The sequence below is a fragment of the Cervus elaphus genome, chromosome 23, assembly GCF_910594005.1.
Source record: "Cervus elaphus chromosome 23, mCerEla1.1, whole genome shotgun sequence".
In the NCBI taxonomy this organism is placed as follows: Eukaryota; Metazoa; Chordata; class Mammalia; order Artiodactyla; family Cervidae; genus Cervus; species Cervus elaphus.
This window is the reverse complement of record NC_057837.1, coordinates 25,103,718-25,129,621: the sequence shown is the minus strand read 5'-3', so window position 1 is coordinate 25,129,621 and position 25,904 is coordinate 25,103,718. Positions and strand designations below refer to the sequence as shown.

At 45.4% G+C, this 25,904-nt stretch overlaps 1 protein-coding gene across 18 annotated transcripts in view; it reads right to left on the bottom strand.

Moving 5' to 3' along the window:
* KIAA1217 (KIAA1217 ortholog) overlaps positions 1–25,904 on the bottom strand; it is a 440,669-nt gene that overhangs the window by 151,628 nt on the left and 263,137 nt on the right. For all 18 annotated transcript variants that reach the window (XM_043883233.1, XM_043883225.1, XM_043883224.1 and 15 more), the window contains one exon: positions 15,145–15,343. In XM_043883233.1, coding sequence (XP_043739168.1) covers positions 15,145–15,343 — 199 coding nt within the window. The remainder of the gene's footprint in view (positions 1–15,144; positions 15,344–25,904) is intronic.

Sequence of the window (25,904 nt, the reverse complement as noted above, 5' to 3'; positions counted from 1 at the left end):
TGTGTGTGTTAGATTCTGCCTATCTGGCATGGAGTGAGTGCTGGGTAAGTGTTAGCTGCAATGGTGACTTCTTATATGTACGTCTCCTTCATTAGAACTCCTGTGTGGCAGTGATCCTTCTTATTCTAACTGCAGAACACTCACAGAACCCCAGTTCTTCTCACCGCTTCCACTGCTAACACTCACCGCCCTGCTGCAGCTGCTGCTAAGTCGCCTCAGTCATGTCCGGCTCTGTGCGACCCCACAGACGGCAGCCCACCAGGCTCCTCTCTGTCCCTGGGATTCTCCAGGCAAGAACACTGGAGTGGGGTGCCATTTCCTTCTCCACTCACCTCCCTACATGACGGCAAGACTTCTAACTGGTTTTCCCAACTTCTGCCCCAATCCCCTTTAGTCTGCTCCAAGCCCAGAAGCCAGAATACAGTCTTTAACATGGGAGCAGTGCCGCTGCTCATAATGCAACAGAGCCATCCCCATCTCAGTGAGGACGGTGGGGCCCAAGTCTCTGCTATTGTCAAAGCCCCGCGTTGTCCAGTTCCCGCTGCCTCTCCAACCTCACTGCCTAATCCTCTGTTACTGTGTGACTCCAATCACAGTGGTCTTCCTGAATGCTCTGGGTGTGCCCTTTTCTTTAAAGTTTTTTCACTAGCTGATCTTTCTGCCTGGAATTCTCCTCCCTCAGATATAGGTGTCATTCCCATCTCTACATGCTCTGGGTCATGGTGCCACTTTCTTTTTTCAAAAAAAAAAAAATTATTTCTTCGGCTGCCCGAGTCCTTCGTGGTGGCAGGCAGGATCTTTTAGTCACTGTACGTAGGCTCTTTCAGTTGAGGCATGCAGAAGATCTAGTTCCCCGATCAGGGATCGAACCTCGACCTGCTGCTTTGGGAATGCGGAGTCTTAACCCCTGGGCCACCAAGGAAGTCCCTCACATGCCACTTTCTCCATGATGCTTTCCTTGTCCATCCTTTCCAAAATGACAGCTAATCAAGCCTTCATCTCTTCAGCACTCCCTGTATCCCTGCCCCTATTTTATTTTTCTCCTTAGCATTTATACCATCTACTCTATTAGTATGTTTTGTTTATTCCCTGTCTCTCCCAACAGAATAGAAGCTCTAAAAGATCAGAGGGTTGTGACTTTTTTGTGAACTGCACCCAGGGCTGTCTTAGTTGGAACTCCCTATTTGTTAAAAGAATGATTTTCTTGCTGCCTACTTAACATAGCATCATGTGTATTGTAGGTATTTAAAATGCATTTAATTAATGTTAAATTTGACTCTTTTACTCTTAAAAGGATTCCTATATTACTTGACTCTTCTTACAAAGGCAAATGAAAGCATATGAAAGAATGCTGTTCGAGAAACACGTGAAACTCAGGGAATGCTCCCCTCCAGGAAAATCTTCACTGCACTGGACGCATCCATCTGCCTCAGCCTCTTCAGCACAACAAGCGGCAACAATACTGGGGTGCTAACTGACCATGACCGGGGCCAGAGGTCCCCCGGGGCAGACAAGGGCTGGATGCCAATGAGGGAAATCCCTGAAGTGAGGAAGCTGGGACGTGGAACAGAAAGGCATGTCTTATGAGAAGTCCAGCTACTTTTCAATGGTTGACTCCACTGACATTTCCGAGTGTGTCAAGGGGCAGTGATGAGATGGAAGATAAAGATCAAATAGGGATCAAAAGTTCGAACGGCACGGGGCAGAAGGCAAGACAGATCGAGGACTTCCTTGGTGGTGCAGTGCCAATACACGTTCGATCCCTGCTCTGGGAAGACCCCACATACCACAGGCGCCACAACAAGAGAAGCCAGCGAAACAGGGAACCCATGCACCGCAACCAAGAGCAGCCCCTGCTCACTGCAACTAGAGGAAGCCCACACACAGCAGTGAAGATCTAGGGCAGCTAAAAGCAAATAAATAAATAAAAGGCAAGGCAAATCTAGCTAAGTAGGTTTGCTGCAGTAAGATGGGTATTCCCATACTTCTTGTGAGGGTCCTGTGACTCACATGTGCTGGAATTAAATGCTCTAGTTCAAAGACGTGACATTTAAGGCCCCCGTATTTTCCTACCAAAGGATGAGGACAACTTTCCATCCCCTACTGGGAGCCAATTAAAGCGCCCTCACGTGGTGCTACATGGTAATGACACATTAAAATCTCCTGCAGGCCTGCTTGGTCGCTTCAGTCCTGTCTGACTCTGTGCCACCCCGTGGACTGTAGCCCTCGGGGCTCCTCTGTCCGTGGAATTCTCCAGGCAAGAATACTGGAGTGGGTTGCCATGCCCATTCTCCAGGGGATCTTCCTGATCCAGGGATCGAACTCGCATCTCTTACATCTCCTGCATTGGCAGGTGCGTTCTTTACCACTAGTACCATCTGGGAAGCCCAAATCTTTCCTAAGGTACAAAATCAGTGACCCCATGACCAGCATCACCTGGGAACGAGTTAGAGCTGCATATTCTTTGGTCTCACCCCAAATCTACTGAACCATAAAGCCAATAAGCAGAGCCAGACATCGGTGTTTTAACGAGGTCTCTGCTAAAATTTGAGAAACACTATCCAAACTACCGCACAATTGCACTCATCTCACACACTAGTAAAATAACGCTCAAAATTCTCCAAGCCAGGCTTCAGCAATACGAGAACCGTGAACTTCTAGATGTTCAAGCTGGTTTTAGAAAAGGCAGAGGAACCAGAGATCAAATTGCCAATATCCGCTGGATCATCGAAAAAGCAAGAGAGTTCCAGAAAAACATCTATTTCTGCTTTATTGACTACGCCAAAGCCTTCGACTGTGTGGATCACAATAAACTGTGGAAAATTCTTCAAGAGATGGGAATACCAGACCACCTGACCTGCCTCTTGAGAAACCTGTATGCAGGTCAGGAAGCAACAGTTAGAATTGGACATGGAACAACAGACTGGTTCCAAATAGGAAAAGGAGTACGTCAAGGCTGTATATTGTCACCCTGCTTATTTAACTTCTATGCAGAGTACATCATGAGAAACGCTGGGCTGGAAGAAGCACAAGCTGGAATCAAGATTGCTGGGAGAAGTATCAATAACCTCAGATATGCAGATGACACCACCCTTATGGCAGAGAGTGAAGAGGAACTAAAAAGCCTCTTGATGAAAGTGAAAGAGGAGAGTGAAAAAGTTGGCGTAAAGCTTAACATTCAGAAAACTAAGATCATGGCATCTGGTCCCATCACTTCATGGGAAATAGATGGGGAGACAGTGGAAACAGTGTCAGACTTTATTTTTTGGGGCTCCAAAATCACTGTAGATGGTGACTACAGCCATGAAATTAAAAGACGCTTACTCCTTGGAAGGAAAGTTATGACCAACCTAGATAGCATATTAAAAAGCAGAGACATTACTTTGCCGACAAAGGTCTGTCTGGTCAAGGCTATGGTTTTTCCAGTGGTCATGTATGGATGTGAAAGTTGGACTGTGAAGAAAGCTGAGCACTGAAAAACTGATGCTTTTGAACTTTGGTGTTGGAGAAGACTCTTGAGAGTCCCTTGGACTGCAAGGAGATCCAACCAGTCCATCCTAAAGGAGATCAGTCCTGGGTGTTCATTGGATGGACTGATGCTGAAGCTGAAACGCCAATACTTTGGCCACCTCATGTGAAGAGTTGACTCATTGGAAAAGGCCCTGATGCTGGGAGGGATTGGGGGCAGGAGGAGAAGGGGATGACAGAGGATGAGATGGCTGGATGGCATCACCGACTCGATGGGCATGAGTCTCAGTAAACTCTGGGAGTTGGTGATGGACAGGGAGGTCTGGTGTGCTGCGATTCATGGGGTCGCAAAGAGTTGGACATGACTGAGCGACTGAACTGAACTGAACTGAACTGATCCTAAATGATGCGTCAAGAGAAAGGATGCAAAAGCAATTGGGAGAGTGAACCTTACTTGGGGGAGCATTCACTGATGAGGCCACTTGAGCACAGCTCTGAATGAAGTGAAAGGGGGCCGTGCAGAGGCGAGGGTCTGAGAGAGGGAGTTGAATCCAGGTAGTGTGTCTAGTGAGAGATGTGTGAGAGCAGAGTGTCTAGTTCTGATGTAGCACGGCTAGGAGTCCAGCACGACTGAGTAAATGCACAGTGTCATCTGTGTAGTCTTTGGTTTACGTATATTTTAAAGACTTTTCATGGTTACCATGTGTCCTTAGTTACACTGAAAATTCCTTGAATAGAAGAACCAGATTTCATATATTTTCTAAACAACTCACTATGGCACCTTTAACAATGCCTGAGACTAAACAGATTCTTAGTAAATCTATAACCACATGAATGCAGAAAAAAACTGAGAAACGGGCAAAACCTGTGGAGGAAAAAAATGAAGGATTTTTCTTTTCATGTTTAGCTTTATATTATTACTGGGAGAAAGTTAGCCAGAGACATCTGAAAGCCAATTAATACCTCATAGAAATTCTGAAAGTAGATAAGTTGGTGAGAATGTCATTTTTAATGACATCACCAAACTTCTGAGAACTCAAATTCATATGACAACCTTCTGAGCTTTTCTTGATGGGATACAATTAAGTCACTCTGACTTAACTGTGAAGTCACATCCAACTCTGTGTGACCATGTGGACTGTAGCCCTCCAGCTTCCTCCATCCATGGGGTTCTCCAGGCAAGAACACTGGAGTTGGCTGCCATACCCTTCTCCAGGGGAGTCCCGACTCAGGGATCCAGCTCACGTTTCTTACATCTCCTGCACTGAAGGCGGGTTTTATATCACTAATGCCACCTGAGAAGTCCCAAAGGTGGAAGAGGCTGGAATGAAACCCAACTTAAACAGAAAACTCGACGCATCTAATTTTACTGTCTTAAAGAAAGAAATACTTCAAGTTTGTGTCAACTGCCATCAGCCTGTCCCCTCATGTGAGAAAGGAAGTGGGACGATACGAGTGACCTGAGTCCCTGTTTGGGTTTGCTGGGGCCGCCGTAACAAAGTCTGACAGACTAGGTGGCTTCACAACAGAAATCTATTCTCTCACTTTCTGGAAGCTTAAGTCTGAGACCAAGGTGTCAGCAGGGGTGGTGTCTTCTGCAGCGTCTCTTCTTGGCTCATAGACAGTCATCTTCCCCATGTCTTCACGTGGTCCTCTCTCTGCACCTGTCTGTCTCCTAACCTCCTCTTCTTATAAGGACACCAGTCCTATCAGACAATGGTCCACTCTTATGACCTTGTTCTAATCACCTCATTTAAAGCCCTTTCTCCTAACACATCATGTTCTGAGATACTAGGGGTTAAGACGGTAACATACGAACTTGAAGACGGAGGGGTGGGGAGAAGATACAGTTTGACCAATCTCAGACCCTCAAAGAGTGGCTCAAACTGGTAACTAACTAAAGACCATCGTGGTGGTGCCTTGGGGCTCACCGACTGTCCTGCTCAAAAGCAGCTTCTGGATGGAGACTGAGTCCCCTGGTGGTGCAGGTAGAACCTCATTTCCAGACCAGAAGTCACTTAGTTGCAACCCCTTGTCACAGAGCTTACTTGAGAAATTCGGATGGGAATTCACCCATTTCTTTGCCTAAGAAGATACGCATAGAAGATATACATCTCTTCTCTAACAATGCCCATGCGTACTTCCTTCTGTTCTTAGACTCTGCCTGAAACATAAAAAGCTGCCACAAATCTTAGTTTCCAGATGTCAACTCTCTGCAGGCCACGTTTAGGATGAGGGCACCAAGGATGGAATTTGACTTGGGTATGTAACATAAAGCTGGCATGCATCTTCATATTATTTTTAGTAGTTCATAGAATCATCTTATTTAAAAGCAGGTGCAAAAAATGTGTGTGAACTCATAGAATGAGATGAACATTAAGGATTATATTTTATAGTCAGCTTTGAAAGAACAAATTAACTTGGCAAAGAACTCTTAAGGGTGCAATGAATTTTGCATTTACCAAAAAAATAAATCAATAAAAATAGCAAGGCATGGTCAACAGATTTTTAGGTAGAGTTTTCTTGGCAAAGGGAAACAACAGCAATTTATAAATGAAATATTTTCCCTAAAAGTAATTCAATAGCTCAACTCTTGTTCCAACCAAACCATAGCAGAGAGTATCAGGGAACATCACCTGAAACCAAATACTTCCAACCTCATCCCTGGAGTCTAGAGTAAACAGTTGGTATTATCAGGAATTTGGAATTTGGGGAGAGATTTCTTCTCTAACTCTCTTCTGCCTTTCAAGCCTTCAATAATGACTGGGGACTTCCCTGGTGGTCCAGTGGCTAAGACTCTGAGCTCCCTATGCAGGGGACTGGGTTCAATCCCTGGTCAGGGAACTAGATCACACATGCTGCAACTAAGGATTCACATGCCACAACTAAGACCCAGTGCAGCCAAATACATAAACAAATATTAAAAACCAAAACAATGACCTGCTCCTCAAATTTTCCTCTCTATCTGAAGCTACCCACCCTGATGAGATTATTAACAGCCAAGGGTCAATCACCTGGGGAGTCAGGTCAACTATCAAGACTATATCAGCTCTTTCCATGTATCAAATTAGATCACTAGAAACCTACAGAGCCCAAAAGACATTGTTGTTCCATCTCTAAGTCATGTCTGACTCTTTGTGATCCCATGGACCACAGCAAGCCAGGCTTCCCCGTCCTTCACTATCTCCCAGAATTTGCTCAAACTTATGTCCATTGAGTCAGGGATGCCATGCAATCATCTCATCCTCTGTTGCCCCCTTCTCCTGCATTTAATCTTTCCCGGCATCAGGGTCCTCTCCAATGATGGTCTCCAATGGGCTTGGCCTTCGCATCAGGTGGCCAGAGTAATGGAGTTTCAGTTTCAGCATCAGTCCTTCCTATGGATATTAAGGGTTGATTTCCTTTAGGATTGACTGGTTTAATCTCCTCGCAGCCCAAGGGACTCTCAAGAGTCTTCTCCAGCACCACAACTCAAAAGCATCAATTCTTCAGTGCTCAGCTTTCTTTATGGTCCAACTCTCGCATCCACTGGAAAAACCATAGCTTTGATATATGGACATGTGTCAGCAAAGTGGTATCTCTGCTTTTTAATATGCTATCTAGGTTTGCCATAGCTTTTCTTCCAAGGAGCAAGCATCTTTTCATTTTGTGGCTGCAGTCACTGTCTGCAGTGACTTTGGAGCCCAAGAAAATAAAATCTGTAACTGTTTCCACTTTTTTTCCCACCTATTTGCCATAAAGTGATGGGACCTTCTAATAAGATGGTTTCAGACAATATCCTTGAATTTTGAAGTTTTATACAAAGAAACTTTCCATAAAACAACTGTTAAATAAAACTGTTACATAATATAATGTCAACAACATTAAGATACAGGAGGTCTTGGATTAAATGCTCTAAATGAAGGGCCCTAAACCTCTTCTTAAATAATGAAATTCACTCAACTCATTACATTTCTTCTTTTATCTTCTTTTTTCATCTTGGCTGCAATCATAGCAATTATTCTTATCTTAATTTTCTTGACACACATATTGCGCCCAACTGGTACTTGTGTTAACTCTTGTCTTAATGATTCTTATATACTTTTATTGTTTTAAGCCAAATCAAATCTACTTTGGATGTATAGATTTATATGGATGAAACTTGTCTTGCTTTCTTTTGCTGACCTGTGAAATTCGATGAAGAGTTCTTTTTTGAATAAGAGTATTTTTATAAATACATCAGGAAAAAAATCTAAACATTGTCTAGGTGTCTGAGTTTGAATGGATTTTGTGATTGTGACAGAGAGAGAGAAATATTTCATACTGGCTAACCGATGGGCTGGGCTTCCCAGGTGGCTCAGTGGTAAAGAATTCGCCTGCCAATGCAGGAGACACTGGAGACTAGAGTTCAATCCCTGGGCGGGGAAGATATCTTGGAGGAGGAAATGGCAAATCCACTGCAGTATTCTTGCCAGAATAATCCCATGGACAGAGGAGTCTGCCAAGTTCCAGTCCACTGGGGTCTCAAAAGAGTCAGATATGACTTAGCGACTGAGCACACATAAGTTATGGGGGGGGGGGGCGGCTGGTTTTCTGAAATAGCTTTGGAAACTGAAGTCACCTTTCCAGCATTTAACCCTAGAGCTCCACCTGCAGTTTAGAAATGGCTGCCGTTAACTTAACAAAAGGACTGGTGCTGAAGCTGAAGCTCCAATACTTGGCCACCTGATGTGAAGAACTGACTCATTGGAAAAGACCCTGATGCTGGGAAAGACTGAAGGCAGGAGGAGAAGGGGACGACAGAGAACAAGATGGTTGGATGTCCCGACTCGATGGACACGAGTTTGAGCAAGCTCTGGGCATTGGTGATGGACAGGGAAACCTGGCGTGCTGCAGTGCATGGGGTCACAAAGAGTTGGACATGACTAAGCAATTGAACTGAACTTAACAAAAAGTATAACAAAAAGTAAAGGCCCAGGTTTAGCAACATCCCAGCTATAAAGGAGGAGCAGAAGCAGCACACTCCCAAGTCTTCTCCAGGCCTTTTCATTGGTACTTAGCCAGCCAACGGCAAACCCTGTAATTTTTTTTTTTTTTTTGGACCAAATTATGGTCCGTGACCAGGCTTCGTGACCCATACTCCCTGCACTGGAATATCAGAATCTTTGTCACTAGACCACCAGGGAAGTCCTTGATTCTGTAAATGAATGGTAGCTTGGGGAGGGCCCTTAGATTCCACCAAATCTTCTATTCACCTTCACTGATGCTTTTCCTACCAGCATCCCGTCTGCAAAACAATCCTCAAGATGTTGGTAAAGGGCACAGAACTCCATAGGTACCACATTAACTGAACCATTTCCTCAAAGTCTGAGAAATCTATTCTAAAGTTTCAACCCAGGAATGTTAATAGCAAGGGATTTTGAAAGACATCGGACTAACGTTATTTTTTAGAGTACAAACAAATCATGAGTCTCCAATCTTCTACAAGAACATTCTTTCTTATGGGTGAATTGAGAGCCAACATTAAGATAATGTTGGATAAGTACTCCCCTCTTTCAGAGGGCAAAGAGTAAAGCCAAGTTTACCCTCTTGGCTTCTCTTTCAGAGAAACTCATATATGAAAATCCCAGGTTATAAAGGAGAATTGGGGGTGATTACTTGCATCACAAAAACATGTTTTGCGATACCAGAGGATTTATTTTTTAAGAAATGTTCTTTATTGAACTTGTTACAATGCTGCTTCTATTTTATGTTTTGGTTTTTTGGTCATGAGGCAAGTGGAACCTTAGCTCCCTGACCAGGGATCAAACCTGCACCCCCTGCATAGGAAGGCAAAGTTTTAACCAATGGACCTCCAGGGAAGTCCCAAAGGTTTCTTGAAATATTTCCTTTCAGTGGTTAATTCCCAGTCCCAAATCTGTTTTTTCCCCTTAGCTTAAAGATCGATTCACTTTTTAAAAAACATTACCTCTCAGGACATTCATTACATCAAGAGCAAAAAACCTAAGAGATAATCTTTTGACCTACCTGATACAGCCAAATAGAAGAGCTCAAGGAACCCATGTTGTGGAAAGAAAATATCTTCATGACTTCTCTCTTATTCTCCAATGCCCCTTGGTCTACTTAATGCTTTTTATGGTGTAGGTGTTAGCAGTCCAACACAGCTCATTTGCCAAATGAAATCTTATATGAAAATGCAATATTTATAGTAGAGAAAACGCCACAGAACTCCAGAGCTCTGAGGAACACAGTTGGGACATCACACCTCCAGTTCATTCTCCAGTTCACTGCCAAGTCTTTAGAAGTCATCAGTCTGTCCCTACTGGTACCTGCCATCTTTTCTCGAACATGCGGAAGAGGTGGCACTATAATTGCTACAAGCACAGCCAATCAGATTCCTTGTATCAGTGAGGGTTCAGCGCAGATAACTGAACTGACTCCAGCTGGTTTAAGCAAAAGATGGATTTATTAACTGGCTTGTGGAGTCACTGGGCTGAATGTTAACTGTAGAACTGGGAGCCTGCACAACTCATTTGACAAGGGGGAAGCTTCCAGTGGTCCTGGACCACTGTGACTCCGCTTTGGAAATCCAGAAGCTGCTGGTCCCACTGCAAAGTCACACCAGGGCTGTGCCCTCAACAGAAGAAAAATAGATGCCCAGATTGCAACTCTATCAAGTGAGTGGCTATGCCCTGAGACCGCTCAGCAAATGATGCTGAAGAAAACCCAAAGCATCCACAAATGTCTTGGTCCCTACTTCTGGAACCCAGCGTATCTGCTATTCCAGAATGATTCTGCTTTCCAGCCTCCAAAGTAAAAGAAGGAATGCTAGAAGGAGACTGGAGTGGACCACAATGGCCAGTCACTGTGTCCTCCTACCCCGCTCACTGAGTTCCCAAGCTAGAAATGACCCTTTCACCTTTTCTTTGATGGCATCCTATAAAGGTCAGGAACGTGCTCCCAAGCTACTGACCTACAACCAAACTCTCTTCTGTAAATTTTAGTTTTTATAATATTACATGTCAACCACTACTGGCACCTAAATCCCTTAAGTGCTTTCTTTACTCTGTACAGCAATATTGTTCTTTCCATGTGTCTGAAATTCATTTCTTTTTTTTTTAACTCTCCAGAGGCTAGCTCTTCATGCTCAAACAATCTTAATACGAGGCTCACAGTCTTTGCTCATAAACCTTCTTGGTTTTCTACTTTACACGTGGACGTTTCCTCCATCTTTTTCTCTTAACCTCCTACTCACTCTTCTGCACAGGTGGGGAGGTTCTGGCAGCGGTGAACTTTCTGTTCCTTAAATACCCACACCTGTATATGGTACCCATCACTGTCACCACCTCAAAATAAGAGAACAGCCCCAAAGATACTCAACGAGTCACATGCATTGAGCAAGTTCTCCCTTGAAGAGTCTCAAATCCTCCGGAGCCTTTAAAAATCATTCTTGTTTATTGAGGCTGAGTGTTTAAGAGGAATCTGCTACAGAAATGGCAGCACCTCTGGCTGCTGGGCTGGTAAGGAAGGTATCTTTTCCAAAGCTAACCATTCAGGATACGGTCACCCAAGTCATCTGGCTGTAGCGAGGAGGAAGTTGCTGCTCTGTGTTTTAATATGAGTTTTATTTTCAAATTCCTGAGGGTACACAGAAGGGTGGGAACAACTTGTGGCTCTTCTTTCCCTCACGGCCGACCGTGGAGCAGCCAGACCCCAGCCCCTGCCCACGGTTGCGTTCCAGACAGACATTTATAAGACAGCAATGACTAAAAGGAAACGACTCCAACATTAAGACCCAGACCTAATAACTGCGGGACAATTTTACACGGAAATGATTTCTAAAACTTAACTCTATGGCAAAATGGTTTTTACTTTCTTTTGGAGATTTCCTTTCCCCGAACCATCTCTCTTTTCACCGAAGACAGAGGGAAGCAGAAACGGCATAAATTCCACTGAGAAGAATTTCATTTGGTCTCTGCATGTGTGGAGTGTGCGGGGGAACCCACTACTCTGTAGAAGTAAAGATTTAGAGGTGACAGATCTTTGGCATTTGGTCATGTTATAAATCAGAGCGGCTGAGCAAATTTCTTTCTTTACTTTTCAGCTTTGTAAATCTCTGAGAGTGACTAGTTGGCTCCCAGCATCAGACAAGATTTCTGCGTTTTGCTGTCACTTGGCCCCACCTGAAATCCTGGAATGAGAAGCTCCCACCTTGCATGCAGGGCAGCGCTGGAGAGAGACTATTACATGGGCACCAGCAACGCCTCCCTTCTCTGTCCTAATCAGCGCCTCAGAGCTGTCCCATCTCTCTCTGGCACATCTTATAAAAGCCTCTGCGCAATGCACCAAGCCCGCGCTCCTCCCATATCCTAAATACGCCAAAGCAGTAGAAAGGTAGGATTATTCAAGTGAAAAAATGATTAAGCCAGCAGGTTTATCTCCAGGCACAGGCTGCCTGAAGTGAAAGCAAGGTCGCATCCCCTCCAGGGAGCGGGAACGGTGGGAGAATTGGTCCAGACCCTGCCCAGGACTGGGGAAGGGCGCCAGTGACACACTGCGCATGTGCAGAAGCGAAGCCTGGGCGCCGAGCTCTCCCGCCCCCGCCTCTTCCGGGCCCTGTGGCTGGAGGTCGCCTGGATGATACGTGATATCCTTGGGGTGACACATAGGCAGATATTGGGGTGAGGCGAGGGAGGCACTCACCTCAGGCGCACAATTTCCAGGCCCCCCCTCCAAAACTCAGTAATCAAGATAAATCAAAATTAACGCAATAATCCATGAAGAACCAACCATGACAAATTTAAACACAAGATGAACGGGACTTGGGTGGGAAGGTCCTAAAGTTCCGTGGATTAAGACAAAATGACATTGCACTGACCCCAAAGGAAACCCGGGGCTTGCAGGTGGCTCCCAGAGTGGGTTTGCAGATCACAGCTCAGTTTCGTCTGCAGCCTCTGTGGTCTGGGGTCCTAAACGGCCTTCACCACTGAAATGCTGGGGGACCCCGCTGCTCCCAGTTCTGCTCTGGGGAGCCTTTTGTTCCCATATCTGGGTGTTAAATACAGTCAGGCACACAGCGACTTTTTCGAACAGGAGGCCAGCAAGGCCCCTGGCAGAGAGATTGTATATAGATTCTCCTTGACTCACTTTCCTGTTTATTTCCCATCCTGGCTCAATCAGATTATGTCAGGAAGGCCAGGTGCGGCCAGAGGACATTCCCAAGTCGGCCACAGAGAGGCGGCCAAGGGCAGCGCCAGGCGCACTGGCCCAGGCCAGCCTCATTTTCCGGCCCCAGGGCTCCTCTCGAAGGGGTAAACTTCTCACTGCTCTCCTCTCCTTGCGTTTCTCTTTCCATCCAGGAGTTGGGGAAATCACTGGCCCCAAAGATCCTCCTGGAGCAGGAAGAATAAGCACCTCCTTTGCATTTGTGAATCTGCTGGGACTTGCCAGAACTTCACAGCAAGGCGTGCTTAGAGTAAAACAGCATTTTGCATAAGTTCAGCCAGCCCATGAGAAAATACCAGCCACGCTCAGCAATTCCTAAGGCAAGGTTGCCTGTCCTAACTCCTTCAGCCCCGAAGCCCAGAGGTTGGCTTTCTAGGGCAGCCAGTATCTACGGATACCTGCATTGCCAAGTGCACTTGGCTGTAGGGGAAATTCCTGCCTGTAAGACAAAGGCTCCATTATCCCACAGGCGTGCTGTTCCCCAGGTAAGGGGGAAGGCGCAGAAGTATTTGTTCTTCTCTTTCATTCTGTTTTGCAAAGCACAGCCTATCTTTACAGAGAAGTGAACCCCATTCATTTCCCGCAAAGCACAAAGGAGAAATTCCACTCCTTGGCTGGTTCCTGGGCTCCTGCCTCAAGCAGGAGTGGGGTTAAGAGAACACTAAGCCCTGTACTCCAGATGGAAAGCCCCAGCCTGACTCCTACTGCCACTGCCAGGGCCCCGTATGCTCCCTGGGTGCACTGCACCCTTGCAAACCCCGCGCCTTCATTGGTAAATGGCGTTAATAGGAACTAGAGGGTCTTCCCACTTCTGCCATTTAATTAACTATGTTCCTCAGAAAACAAAAAGGAGATTTTTCCATGGCTTTCATCTTTCACTAGTAAAATGAGGACCCTGGATTATTAACCAAACGTGAAGTATACAAAACTGAAGGTTAAAAATTAATACCAATAATGCAAGTAAAAATGGGGTATTTTTTAATTTGTTTTGCTTTTCTCTTTAAAAGACCTGCGACAGGGCTTCCCTGGTGCTCCAGTGGTTAAAAATTCACCTTGCATTGCAGGGGACATCGGTTCGATCCCTGGTCAGGGAACTAAGACCCTACATGTCTCGGGGCAGCTAAACCTGTGCACCAAAACTGCTGAGTCCATGCGCCCCTGCACTCTAAAGCTTATGCCCCACGACAAGAAAAGCCACCCCAACGAGAAGCCCACACTGCAACTAGAGAACAGCCCCCTGCATGACATCAAAGACTCAGCACAGCTTTAAAAAAAAAAAAAAAAAAAGACCTAGGACAATGTCTGAACCCAATTTGCTCTGGTTACCATCTGTGACCGAGGAAACAAAATCAGGATACCTCCCCACATCCTTCTCTGTTCTTCAAGCAAGGCGTCTACTCAGTTTTAAGAGGCAGAATTCAGCTGTCTTCTGCAGAGGCCTACCCTGAAGCCTTCTGTGGGTTGATCCCGTTCCTGTCCCCTCTTTCTCCTGACCCCAAATGTCTGCAAACACAGGTACTGAATCAGAACCTTAAGAAGGCAGGTTAACCTTATGAAATACCAACACGATTTGCAAAAATGTCTAAATCTTCAGGATCTGTGCCTTTTGTTAAAGGGCCAGGAAGAAAAAAGAAGAAAGAAGCAAAGCGAGATAGAAAGTGAATATCCAATATGAAAAAGCAGATGCTAAGTGAGGGCAGGGGCTTCCCAGGTGGTAAAGAACCCACCTGCCAATGCAGGAGATGTAAGTGATGTGGGTTTCGATCCCTGTGTCAGGAAGATCCCCTGGAGGAGGGCATGGCAACCCACACCAGTATTCTTGCCTGGACATTCCCATGGACAGAGGAGCCTGGGGGGCTATGATGGCCCATGGGGTCTCAAAGAATTCCACGCAACTGAAGCAGCAGAGCATAAGCACAGGTAAAAGCAGGACAGAATCCTGCGTCTCTTAAAAGCCTGTTGAAAGAAAAGGCTATGCTAGACTCTTGCTAAGCCCCTCCACCCTTTCATGTGGTGGCAGGGCCAACAGCCCTGTGTTTCTGGCTTTTATGACCAGTCGTGGGGGTGCTGGCCACACCGCACCTCCTCCTCCTGGAGCCAATCACGTCCTCCCCTGGACTGTCAGACAGTGGAGTGGGTCTCATACCCCATCCGTCCACAGTTCTGAAACTGGGGAGGAGGTTCCTAAGAAATGAGGCTCATTTAGCAAAGTGGCCCTTGCTATTCCCTACCAGGACACAGACAAGCACTGCCAGCCTCTTGTTTGAGTGCCCAGCCCCAGAGACCGCCTGGACTAGATGCTTCTTCAGCAGGTAAATCCTCAAGGCTTCATGTTAAGTTGTCGGAGTTTCTGAGCACTTGAGGTTTTATAAGTCAAGATCAAATTAACATTCCAATGTAGGGTCTGTGTTCAGAAGTATACACGCACACACATGCAGTAATAAAAATCAGAAGCTGCCTTTTGAAGCTTACCCAGAGATCTTTCTTTCGTCTGGTTGGTGGACCTCACCACCGGAAGGCTCGCCCGAGTCCGGCTGCCTCTGGAGAAAGGACTGGGAGTTTCTCCCTCAGACATGGCTTCCAAAGAATCAGCGGACGCCTCTGACAGATGCTCCACTGGGTCGCCCAAGTTGGGAGGCTGAGGACTGTGAGAGAGTTTGGGGCTTCTTGTCTGCAAAAGGCATTTGAAAGAAAGTGGGAAAACAGACTGTTACTACTTACGCTGAAGATATTTTCTATACCATCAAGATTTGCTGAGCTGGAAAAACAACATGGCAACGAAAAACAGTCCATTAGAAGGACTGAATATAGAAATAAAGATCCAGTGGGTCAGAATTTCAGTTTTGCAAGTTATTGGAAAAAAAGTTGTCCCTGAGTGAGTATTCCATTGAGGTTTTTATCACTGGACATCAACATTGCAAATGTCGTTTCAAGCAAGGAGCTGAGGACAAGCTACATTACAGGGTTCCCTGGTGGCTCAGATGGTAAAGAGTCTGCCTGCAATGCAGGAGACCCAGGTTCGATTCCCTGGAGAAGGAAATGGCAACCCACTGCAGTACTCTTGCCTGGAAAATCCCATGGATGGAGGAGCCTGGCGGGTTGCAAAGAGTTGTGACACGACTGAGTGACTAACACTTTCTTCTTACACTACAGGAGAGGATGATAGCAGGGACTTCCCTGGTGGTCCAGTGGTTAAGAATCTGCCTACCAATGCAGGGGACTCAGGTTCGATTCCTGATTGAGGAAGATCCACATGCCATGGAGCAACTACGTCTGTGTGCCACAACTACTGAGTTGCGTGCTCCGCAACAAGAGAAGCCATTGCAGTGAGAAGCCTGTGCTGCAGTGAAGAGTAGTCGCCACTTGCCGCAACTAGAGAAAGCCTGCTCGCAGCAACGAAGACCCAGCGCAGCCAATAAATAAATAAAAAGAATGATGGTAAATCTGTTCCTTTTGCCAGACAAATTCTAGCGGTGGTTATAATCACAGCGGATGGGACTGTGCATGTTTTTATAACCTCACACGGAAGATGCCCTCACACCAGAGTAAATTGAACACAACCAGTCCTCTAAACTCCTCTATCTAGACTGTTTCCAAAAATCAATAAAATACAAATGTGAGAGAGGTATTTCTATCACACTTGATTTCTTTTCTTTTGAGGCAGAAATTCCATAATTTAGACTTTGTCTGGTTTTGGTTATCACTTAACCTCAACAATCAGCAGAAAGTACCTATAATAACCCAGACACACATAATATATAATTGAATTTCTCGCTTGGTTATCTATGCTGTAATGAATGTATAAAACATTCATAATTTATGTTGGTCAATAACATTTCTTGAACATATACTGAGCACTGAGAGCAACTGAGACAGACAGACAGATATCACGTTGCCTAATGTCAAAGATTTTCAAACCAATTGGTGAAATTAGTGAAGGATAACAACACAAGATAGCATATAATTAAGCTTACACCATGAACTGTTTGGTACGTCCATTCAGCCTTTCAACGAACACCTATCAAGTGCCTAGTATATTCCAGGTACATGCTAGTACACGGTTGGTGCTGGGAACAGAACAACAGACCAAACAGACATGATCCTGCCCTCACGGTGCTTATAGGGGACAGACACAGAAGCACTGACGGTGTGGATCCAGACTGGGGAGGGGGTGTATGTAAGTGGAGAACTCGAAAAGCAAGGTAATGGTGATCTCAAGGACAACGGAAGTTGGGAGGAGGGGATACGCCGGGGGCGGGAGGAGGGGGCAGAGGGATGAAAAGACAAGGAAGTGTGTGCAAAGTCTCCAAGGCAGAAAGAAAGAAGTGGTAAGCACTGGAGACCAGCAGACCCCAGATCCCACAGAGCCCTGGGGTCAAGGGGAGAATTCTCACTCTGACTCTAAGCTACCAGAGTGCCGGGAGAAGTGGGGGGGTAAGGATCAGATACAATTTTTATAAGATCACTTGGGCTGTTGTGTGGAGGCTGGGGATTGTACATGTAGAAGGTCAGAGAAAGGGAGTCAGGGAAACTGGGGGGGGGGTGCTTATGCTGAATGAATGTGCAAGTTGCTTAGTCGTGTCCAATTCTTTGTGACCCCATCAATGGTAGCCTTCCAGGCTCCCCCATCCATGGGATTTTCCAGGCAAGAACACTGGAGTGGGTTGCCATTTCCCTCTTCAGGGGATTTTCCTGACCCAGGGATCAAACCCATGTCTCCCACATTGCAGGCAGACTCTTTACCATCTGAGCCACCAGGGGTTTCAGGTGTTCCTATGTTGGGTGCATAAATATTTACAATTGTTATGTCTTCCTTTTGGATTGATCCCTTGATCATTATCCTTCCTTATCTTTTGTAATATTCTTTATGGATAGGTGTTCATTGAATGAATGCCTGATCTCAGTTTTCCCCACTCCCAAAGCCCACCCCTGCTTTCATTGCATGATTCCAGGCACCTTCTAGATGGCAATGGATCCGAATTAATCACACAGTGAGTCTTCTCGTACTAAACTGCCAAAGGTGCTGATGGTGGTGAGATATAGGCAGCCCCCAGGAGCTAGGTTTTTTGTTTGTTTGTTTTGGGGGGAGGTGGTTATTTGCATCCCTTAATTTCCTCTAAATTTTCCTAAGGATACTACTGTGCTTTGAAGTTCAAAACACCAAAGCACTTACTTCTCAAGGCAGGACCAACTTTGTGGGTGAATAATTGACTCAAATGTTTAAAAGGGTTCTGGGTTTTCTTTCATTCTCTGCTGTGGCTGTCTTGAAACCCTTAATAATTTTTGGAGCAAGGGCTTCCCAGGTGGCACAGTTGGTAAAGGATCTGCCTGCCAATGCAGGAGACACAAGAGACATGGGTTCGATCCCTATGTCAGGAAGATCCTCTGGAACAGGAAATGGCAACCTGCTCCGATATTCTTACCTAAAAAATTCCGTGGACAGAGGAGCCTGGTGGGCTACAGTCCATGAGGTCACAAAGACTCGGGCACGACTAAACATGCACACTAAGAATCACACAGAGTCGGTCCTGCCTCAAGGGCACAGAACTCTTTCAGGGATGCCCAAGTGCGCCTGGCACTCTAGGGAAGCCCTTTGAGGATGGAATCATCAGCTCCTTTCCCTTTTGCTAAACGTATCAGGAGACCCATCTTGGTAGGAGCACTACTGTATTATCTAGACAGCCACACCTTGCTACAACTCTCAGGACATTTCTACAGAGGAAAACAGGAATAAGGTCAGCACAAAGCCCCTGGTACCCCCTTCATGGAGGTGGCCAGCCTGGGTGTTCCACAGGAAACTCTCAGCTCCGATAACCAACCCATATCATAGATCCCCTGGAGAAGGAAATGACCACCCACTCCCGTATTCTTGCCTGGAGAATTCCATGGACAGAGGAGCCTGTGGGGCTACAGGCCATGGGGTCACAAAGAATTGCACGTGACTGAGTGACTAACACAACACATCATGACCAGAAAGACAGATGACCTATCTATTTGCTTGGGGTTAATTTTTCCACGCAAGGTCCCAAAGTAGTTTATTTTTCATAAAATCTGCTTCTGTTACAAAGATCCGGATCTGGCTTTGGCACTCTTTAAGAGTATTATTAGACTTAAAAAAAAAAAAAATCAACCCTAAATCATTGCCCAGCTCACCAAGAGTTATATAAATTCACATCATCTTCAATGAAGTATGCTTAGTGGAATATCAAGCCAAAATGTCCTCATCCGTGACTTCGATAAGAAAAAAAAAAAAAAAGAAAATACATTCGGTTTAGCAAAATAGACAAGTAATAATATTACTTGAAGCAGCATGAACACAATGACAGCTTCTGCTCTCTGGTCATCTTTGCAGCCTACAGCAGACATGATGCATTTGATGAGTTGTCATTTTCCATTGCAAAAGGCAATAATCCTTGAAGAAAATCAAAATAAAATTTCGATTTCTTGTTCAGGGTCATCTTGGCGGGCGTATGTATAAAAATAAAGATACAAGGGCTCAATCTTTTTTTTGAAACTTCCTATCCACAGCCATTCAGTTCCAAATATAAACGCCTGCTCTCGTTTTTATGTTATTCACTTTCTCATTGCAAACTATCACCGCATATTAGCAATCTCCTCACACCGCGCTCTCCCTGCGGATGCCAGCTCGCTGCTGAGACATCATTTAGGGCAGAAAAAAGACAATGAAAATTGCTGACACTGGTGTCAGGCACTCTGTGATTTGACATATTAAAACAAAAAAAAGTCAAAAAGCATTTGAAACAGGGACTTGGTACTCAGCACAGTGCGAGGCTCCAGGAGTTAAAAGGGCTGTATGTGGTTGTTGAGCTCATAACGCATATAAGGGACATTTGGGGGCCAAGAATAATATACACGTAACAGCTGGACAAGAAGTTCTAAGAGGTGCATCACTGTGTTAGTGCAGGGCAGAGTGAGGTTTAGGGGGTGACTGCCGACATGAAATAATGGGTCCAGAGAGGAGGAAGCGCAGAGGTGAGGAAGAGCTAGTTCTGGGTGAAGTCACGCACTCATGCTTTCTCTCTGTATGATGGCATTATGGCCAAGAGAAAGGAAGGTTTTTTTAAAAAATTAACTTATTTATTTTAATTGGAGAATAATTACTTAACAATATTATGGTGTTTTTTGCCATACATCGACATGAGCCAGCCACAGGTGCTCAATGTCCCCGCATCCTGAACCCCCTCCCACCTCCCTCCCCATCCCACCCCTCTTGGTAGTCCCACAGCACCGGCTTTGAGTGCCCTGCTTCATGCATGGAACTTGCACTGGTCATCTTGGAAAGATATTTTAATATCCAAAAAATGGGTGGGAAGATACACAGTTCAGATTGGTTAAGAACACAGTCTTTCTGTTGGGCGTTATTGTCCTTGTTTTGGCTCAGGAGAAACCTTTTCTCAGACATGCATCATCTACAGCATGACGTTGGGGGCCCCTGCCCTGAGCCTCTGAAGAAAGCTGCCCCTAACTGGAAAGCTTCAGGAGGCAGAGGATGGTGGAAATGCTTTCTGAGCAACCTGGGCAGGACTTGAGGGTCTGGAAGGCTAGATTTCACTCAGCACTTCATAGACACACATGACACCAACTCACCTCCCTCTTCTAGAGGTTTCTCTAAACCATCAGGCGACCCCAAACTACCCCAAACTGGGAGTCATTTGGGGTCATGCAGGAAGGGGCAGCCCGCATAACAAGGCCACCTGAACCCCACTCATCCATTCTAGTCTTTCCTTTTTCAAAAAAGGCTTTCCAGGGTGGCCCAGTGGCTAAGACTCTGTGCTCCCAATGCAGGGGGCCCAGGTTCAATCCTTGGACAGGGAACTAGATCACACCTGCTGCAACCAAGAGTTTGCATGCTGCAACTAAGATGGAAAATCCCCCATGCACTGCCCAAGTGTGATGCTTTCAACTCAAAATTCCAGTCAAAAATGTGATGTCAACCAAAGAGAATTTTCTAGGTGTCATGCACTCTTATGAAAGATGCAAGGAGCAAGATATTTGAAATTCACAAATACTGAATGATTCCCTGGACTTTAGGTTTCTTTACCACCCCTCCTTCCAGCTCCACTAATGTCAGAAGAATTGACAAACTGCCCCATGGAAGGTTTAAACTTCAAAATTTCCTCACAGAGTCCTTTCTAGAGCCACAGTGCAGTTTTTGTTTTTTTTTTTTTGCTCCCTCCTCTGCCCCTCTGGTTTCTGAAGTCTAAGGCTTCTGCTGGGTTTGGGTCTGAGGATGTGAAGACCAAGAGCTCCAACATGGCACACGGGCTTCCATCCTTACATAAACCCACCCAGGTTGCCAGCCGCAGCTGCAGAAGACCTGCCGTTCTCAGGTGCACCCCAAGACTTAGAGCCTGGGGTGGGCGCTTCTGGAGCAGCGGGCCCCGGTCTCCCCATGGCTCTTTACCACTTCTCACAGCTTCCGTGGCTGATGGCCAGAAAAATGAGACCGGAGCAAACATCTCCTTTCTTATGCTGATGGCCAATCTGGGGAACACACTGAAGACATCCCTGGTTCTAGAACATAACAGATTGATGTGAGAAGTGTATTAAGAGAGAGCAATGCTTAAGTTTTATAACAATTATGTAGTTGTTTAATTTGGATGGGCTTGGAGCTAACGACCTAGAGGAGAAGAAATCAGCTTTTGTTTTTTAATAGAAAACTTGGGTGCATGCATTAAAGGGCCCCACTGGTATACAAGTACACATGACTGTTTAGTGTGTATTTGGGTGCTTCATGGGAGTGAATCTGTGGACACCTGTCACTTGCGGAGTAACCAGGAACTTCTGGGCCTTATAACAAGCAGGACATGTATGCACACATGCCTCCCATTCTAATACCAACCTTCATCTGTGCATATCTGAAATCCTCATAAGGACAGATTTAAGTTTAGCCCTGAAAAATCAGTATTTCCCTTCCCCAGCTTGGACAAAGGGAATACATTTTTCTCTAGGATTTATTTTTGATGAATTATCCTTGATAAACTCAATTTATACCCTGTTTCTTCAAGGGTAATATTTCAAGCCCTTCCTCCCTCTTTCTACCAAAAGGGTACCCAGACATTTTTCATGATTTTCACCTGTGAAAACAGAAAGATGTTTGGTCTGGAGTAAAATCAGACGATTCAGCAGTTGAGCAAAGTACAACTGTGTCTTTTGTTTCCCCATTTTCCCTTCACTGTGGGTATTACTTCATTATCAGATGAGAAAGATGAAAAGGCCGTGAGGCTAAGTAGTCACCACCCCTCGCCTCCCCGTTGAGAGCCGGCCACAGGCGAGCCGAGTGAGCCAGGCAGGACCCCTGGACCAGCCTGCTCTCGCCAAGCAAAGCCCCTTCTGCAGATGCCAAAAAACACTTGACAAGGACATCTCTGTGCAGACACAGGGACTGCCTTGGTGGTCCAGTGGTTAAGAATTCACCTGCCAATGCAGGAGAAATGGGTTCTATTGCAGGTCTGGGAAGATCCCATAAGCCTTGGGACAACTAAGCCTGGGCATCACAACTCCTGAGCCTGTTTGAGAACCTGTGAACCACAACTGTTTGCCATGACTGAAGCCCATGAGCGCAGAGCCCATGCAACGAGAGAAGCCACTGCAATGGAAAGACCGCACACCGCAGCCAGAGTAGCCCCGGCTCGACGCAACCAGAGAAAGCCCGCGCGCAGCAACCAGCGCAGACAAAAAGAAATGCATCTTAAGAAGTGAGTTTTTAAAAAATTAAAACAGAGAAGCATCACATGACACAAACTCTCTCTCTCTCTCAGTATTTGTGCATCAAACGACTCTTCTGAGATATTACCAATTTATCTTCCCTGGTAACTCAGCTGGTAAAGAATCTGCCTGCAGTGCAGGAGACCCTGGTTTGATTCCTGGGTTGGGAAGATCCCCTGAAGGAGGGATAGGCTACCCACTCCAGTATTCTTGTCTGTAGAATCCCCATGGACAGAGGAGCCCAAAGGGCTACAATCCATGGGGTCCCAGAGTTGGTAATGACTGAGCGACTAAGCACACAGCACAGCTTGTCCTCGTAGCTGTCAGCTAGAAATAAAAAAATGTTGGGACGTCTACCCCCTATCCCCAACTTCCTGGGGAAACTGCCAAACCTTTGTGTCCCAAGATCTTTCCAGGGGGAAGGGCTGTGAACGGTGCCTTAGAGTTACAAAGGCCACCCCGAAAAGTTCCTCTCTAGACTGAACTCAGAAGGTAAAGGCATTTGGAGGATAAGTCTGGGGTTGCCCACTCTTCCCCCAATAGGAGAGGAGGAAGGCTGCTAATTGGTCAGGAAGAGGCAGGTAAGTGACTTTCCAGGGCCAAGAAGAGGATGCCAGTGTTAGTGGTGCTGGTGGTGGTGATGATCTTCAAATTATGGAGATCTGGATTTCATTTACAGGGAGTAGCTCCGGTGGAGGAGCGGTGTGTGGTGTGCTCGGAGTGGCAGAAAGTGTGTGCCTTGGTTTAGCTCGGCAGACAGTCCCAAGAATCGACCTGCAAATAGACCCCCAGGAGACTATCTGCTGAGTCCCAGGGATCCCAGAAACTTTATCCAGTTCTATCAGACCAGACTCGATCCTTAGACTTTCTTTATGACCCCAAGTGATGAAAATACATTTCTTAATAACTACTGAAATCAAGTCAGATTAATCTGATTTACAAAAATTAAAAAATTTGATACTTCCTATACTAGATGGTCAGGGAGAAAATCTGTACATAGTACATCTTTAATAGAATAAATCAATCTAGAAACGATTTAGAAGGCTGGTTAACAAATCACAATGGAGCCACTCTATGGAATATGATGCAGTCATGATCAAGGTGTTTTAAAGAATTGTTTTTCCATAATTTAAGAAATGAAAGCAAAGGACTTCCCTGGTGGTCCAGTGGCTAGGACTCCAAACTCCCAATGCAGAGGGCCTGGGTTCAATCCCTGGTCAGGGAACTAGATCCAACATGCTGCAACTAACAGGAGTTCCCATACCACAACTAAAGATTGTTGTGGAAAGGAAAGATCAAGATCCTACATGCTGCATCTAAGACCCGCAGCCAAATAAATAGAAAGACAAAAGAAATGGAAGCAATACACCCAAATATTAGCCTTGGTTTCTTTTACACAATAGCATTATGAGTGATGCATGTGTGCCAAGCTGCTTCAGCTGTGTCCGACTCTTTTGAGACTTCAGGGACTGTAGCCCATCATGACCCTCTGTTCATGGGATTCTCCAGGCAAGACTACTGGAGTTGGTTGTCATTCCTTTCTCCAGGGGATCTTCCTGACTCAGGGATGCAACCTGGGTCTCCTGCACGGCAGGCAGAGTCTTTAAAGTCAGCCACCAGGGAAGCCCTAAAAATGAAAGTGTTAGTCACTCAGTTGGAAGAAACTTAGCATATTGTGAGTAATGTGCTTCCTTCTCCTTTATTTCTCCAAAACGAGGATAATACTGCTTTTGCAGATCAGAGAATTACCGGGTAAGCATGATATTTTTAGAGTGGATCAGTGGAAGGGAAGACTTTCTCACAAAGCATTTAGAATTCAGAAGGATTCACATCTTCAGTGACCTGAAGGTACCCACACCCATCTCGGGTTTCTCATGTGTTATCTCCTATGGTTAGATTCCCGGTAAAAGGTTCATCCTCCCAGATGGCCCCTGAAATGAGGACACGAATTCATGGGGAAAACACAGAAATGGAGTCTAATTTCCATTCTCATGTCATGCAAACTTTTGCAGGAATCCAGAATTGCACAGACTTCCAACTTCCAAAAAAGCAACAGTTAAAACAGAAGAGCCCAGAGCCGTCCATTCAATTTTGAACATGCAGATCATGCATCCACATTTTAAGGAAACAGACGCTCCCCTCCAGAGCTCTGATACCATTATAGTAACTTCATTTTAAGGCTCTTTCAATTTGACTCCAGGTAAATTTGGAATTTTAGCCATTTTCTATGATCTCTTGGATATTTTTCTACTTTCCAACTCCTTCATAATGTGTAGATGACGTGATTGTTTTATTTTTTCCTTTAAGAGGTCTGGCTGTGCCTGGAGAAGAGGACAAAGCAGGCTGACCCCCAGACAAGGTGCAGCTGCTCCCACTTCCGGGATTTCTATCAACCTGCCAACTGCCCACCTCGTGTCCTACCTGGAACATAGCACAGACTCGCTTCTAAAATAATATCTTGAATCAGCTGCTCTCTGACTTCCCTTCAAAGCCAGAAAGAGGTAAATCCTATTTAAAGGCTATAAGGCCTGGCTCACCATCATCTCTTTTGAGCCTTCTTCCATCAGCAAGTTCCAAATCTGGATCTCATTAGCTCAGCCCCCCACCCACCCCTTTCAGAAGCACGTTCCTGCAATTATTATTTAGTGGTGTGCTTCCTCTTGAAGGAGTTGATGTTAAAAAAAAAAGGCCGGATGAAGAATAGTGCTGTTTTCCTGTTGACCCTGTCTGTTATGTTGATAGATGTCCCTTTTCTGAAGGCATGAGCAAACAATGCTTCTTTTAGAATTTAAAACAAGGAAAACAACTTTGTCTCGTGAAATAGTAGTATTGCTTTGTCTTATAAGGAGTATATCACATTTATAGAAAATATCATGTATGTCATAAAAGTCGAAGCTACATTTAAGGTTCAAGCTAATCAGAGTTAGCTACATTCGTAAATTTGTCTCCTCCTCTTAGGAGGTTTTGCCTTTTGATTTTTAGTTTATCCACCTGAAGGTAGGTGTCTCTTTATGGCAAGCTGCCTTAAATCAATCAGGCTTTTTTTTTTTTTTTCTCTCTCTCTCTTTCTTTACTTTTGACACAATACGATGTGCATTATAAACAACAGTTTCCGAGGTTCAGGCTCCTACCATCCTCCTTGGAAGAGGCTTGGGGCAAGGCGGCAGATGCCATTGTAATTCAGAGAGCCTGGAATGCACTTAAAAGGCTTCGGGATAAAAGGTGTCCGCCTGAGGACCGCTGTTATTACAGTGATGAAAGGAAAGGCACCTGCTTGCAGGCTTTCAAATTCAAGTAACGTACCGAGTATAACACACAGTACGCTAAATATAGACCTTAGAAGGCATCCTTACAAAAGTCATAATTATCCCCACAGCCCAGACTTCAGTCCAGGCCCCTGGGTGATGCCCCTAGAGCTTAACTACCTTGTTGTGAAACTGAAGAAGCTTCCCTGCTAGCAGCCTGTCCTGGGAGGTCTGAAGATGTCCATCCCCACAGTGAAG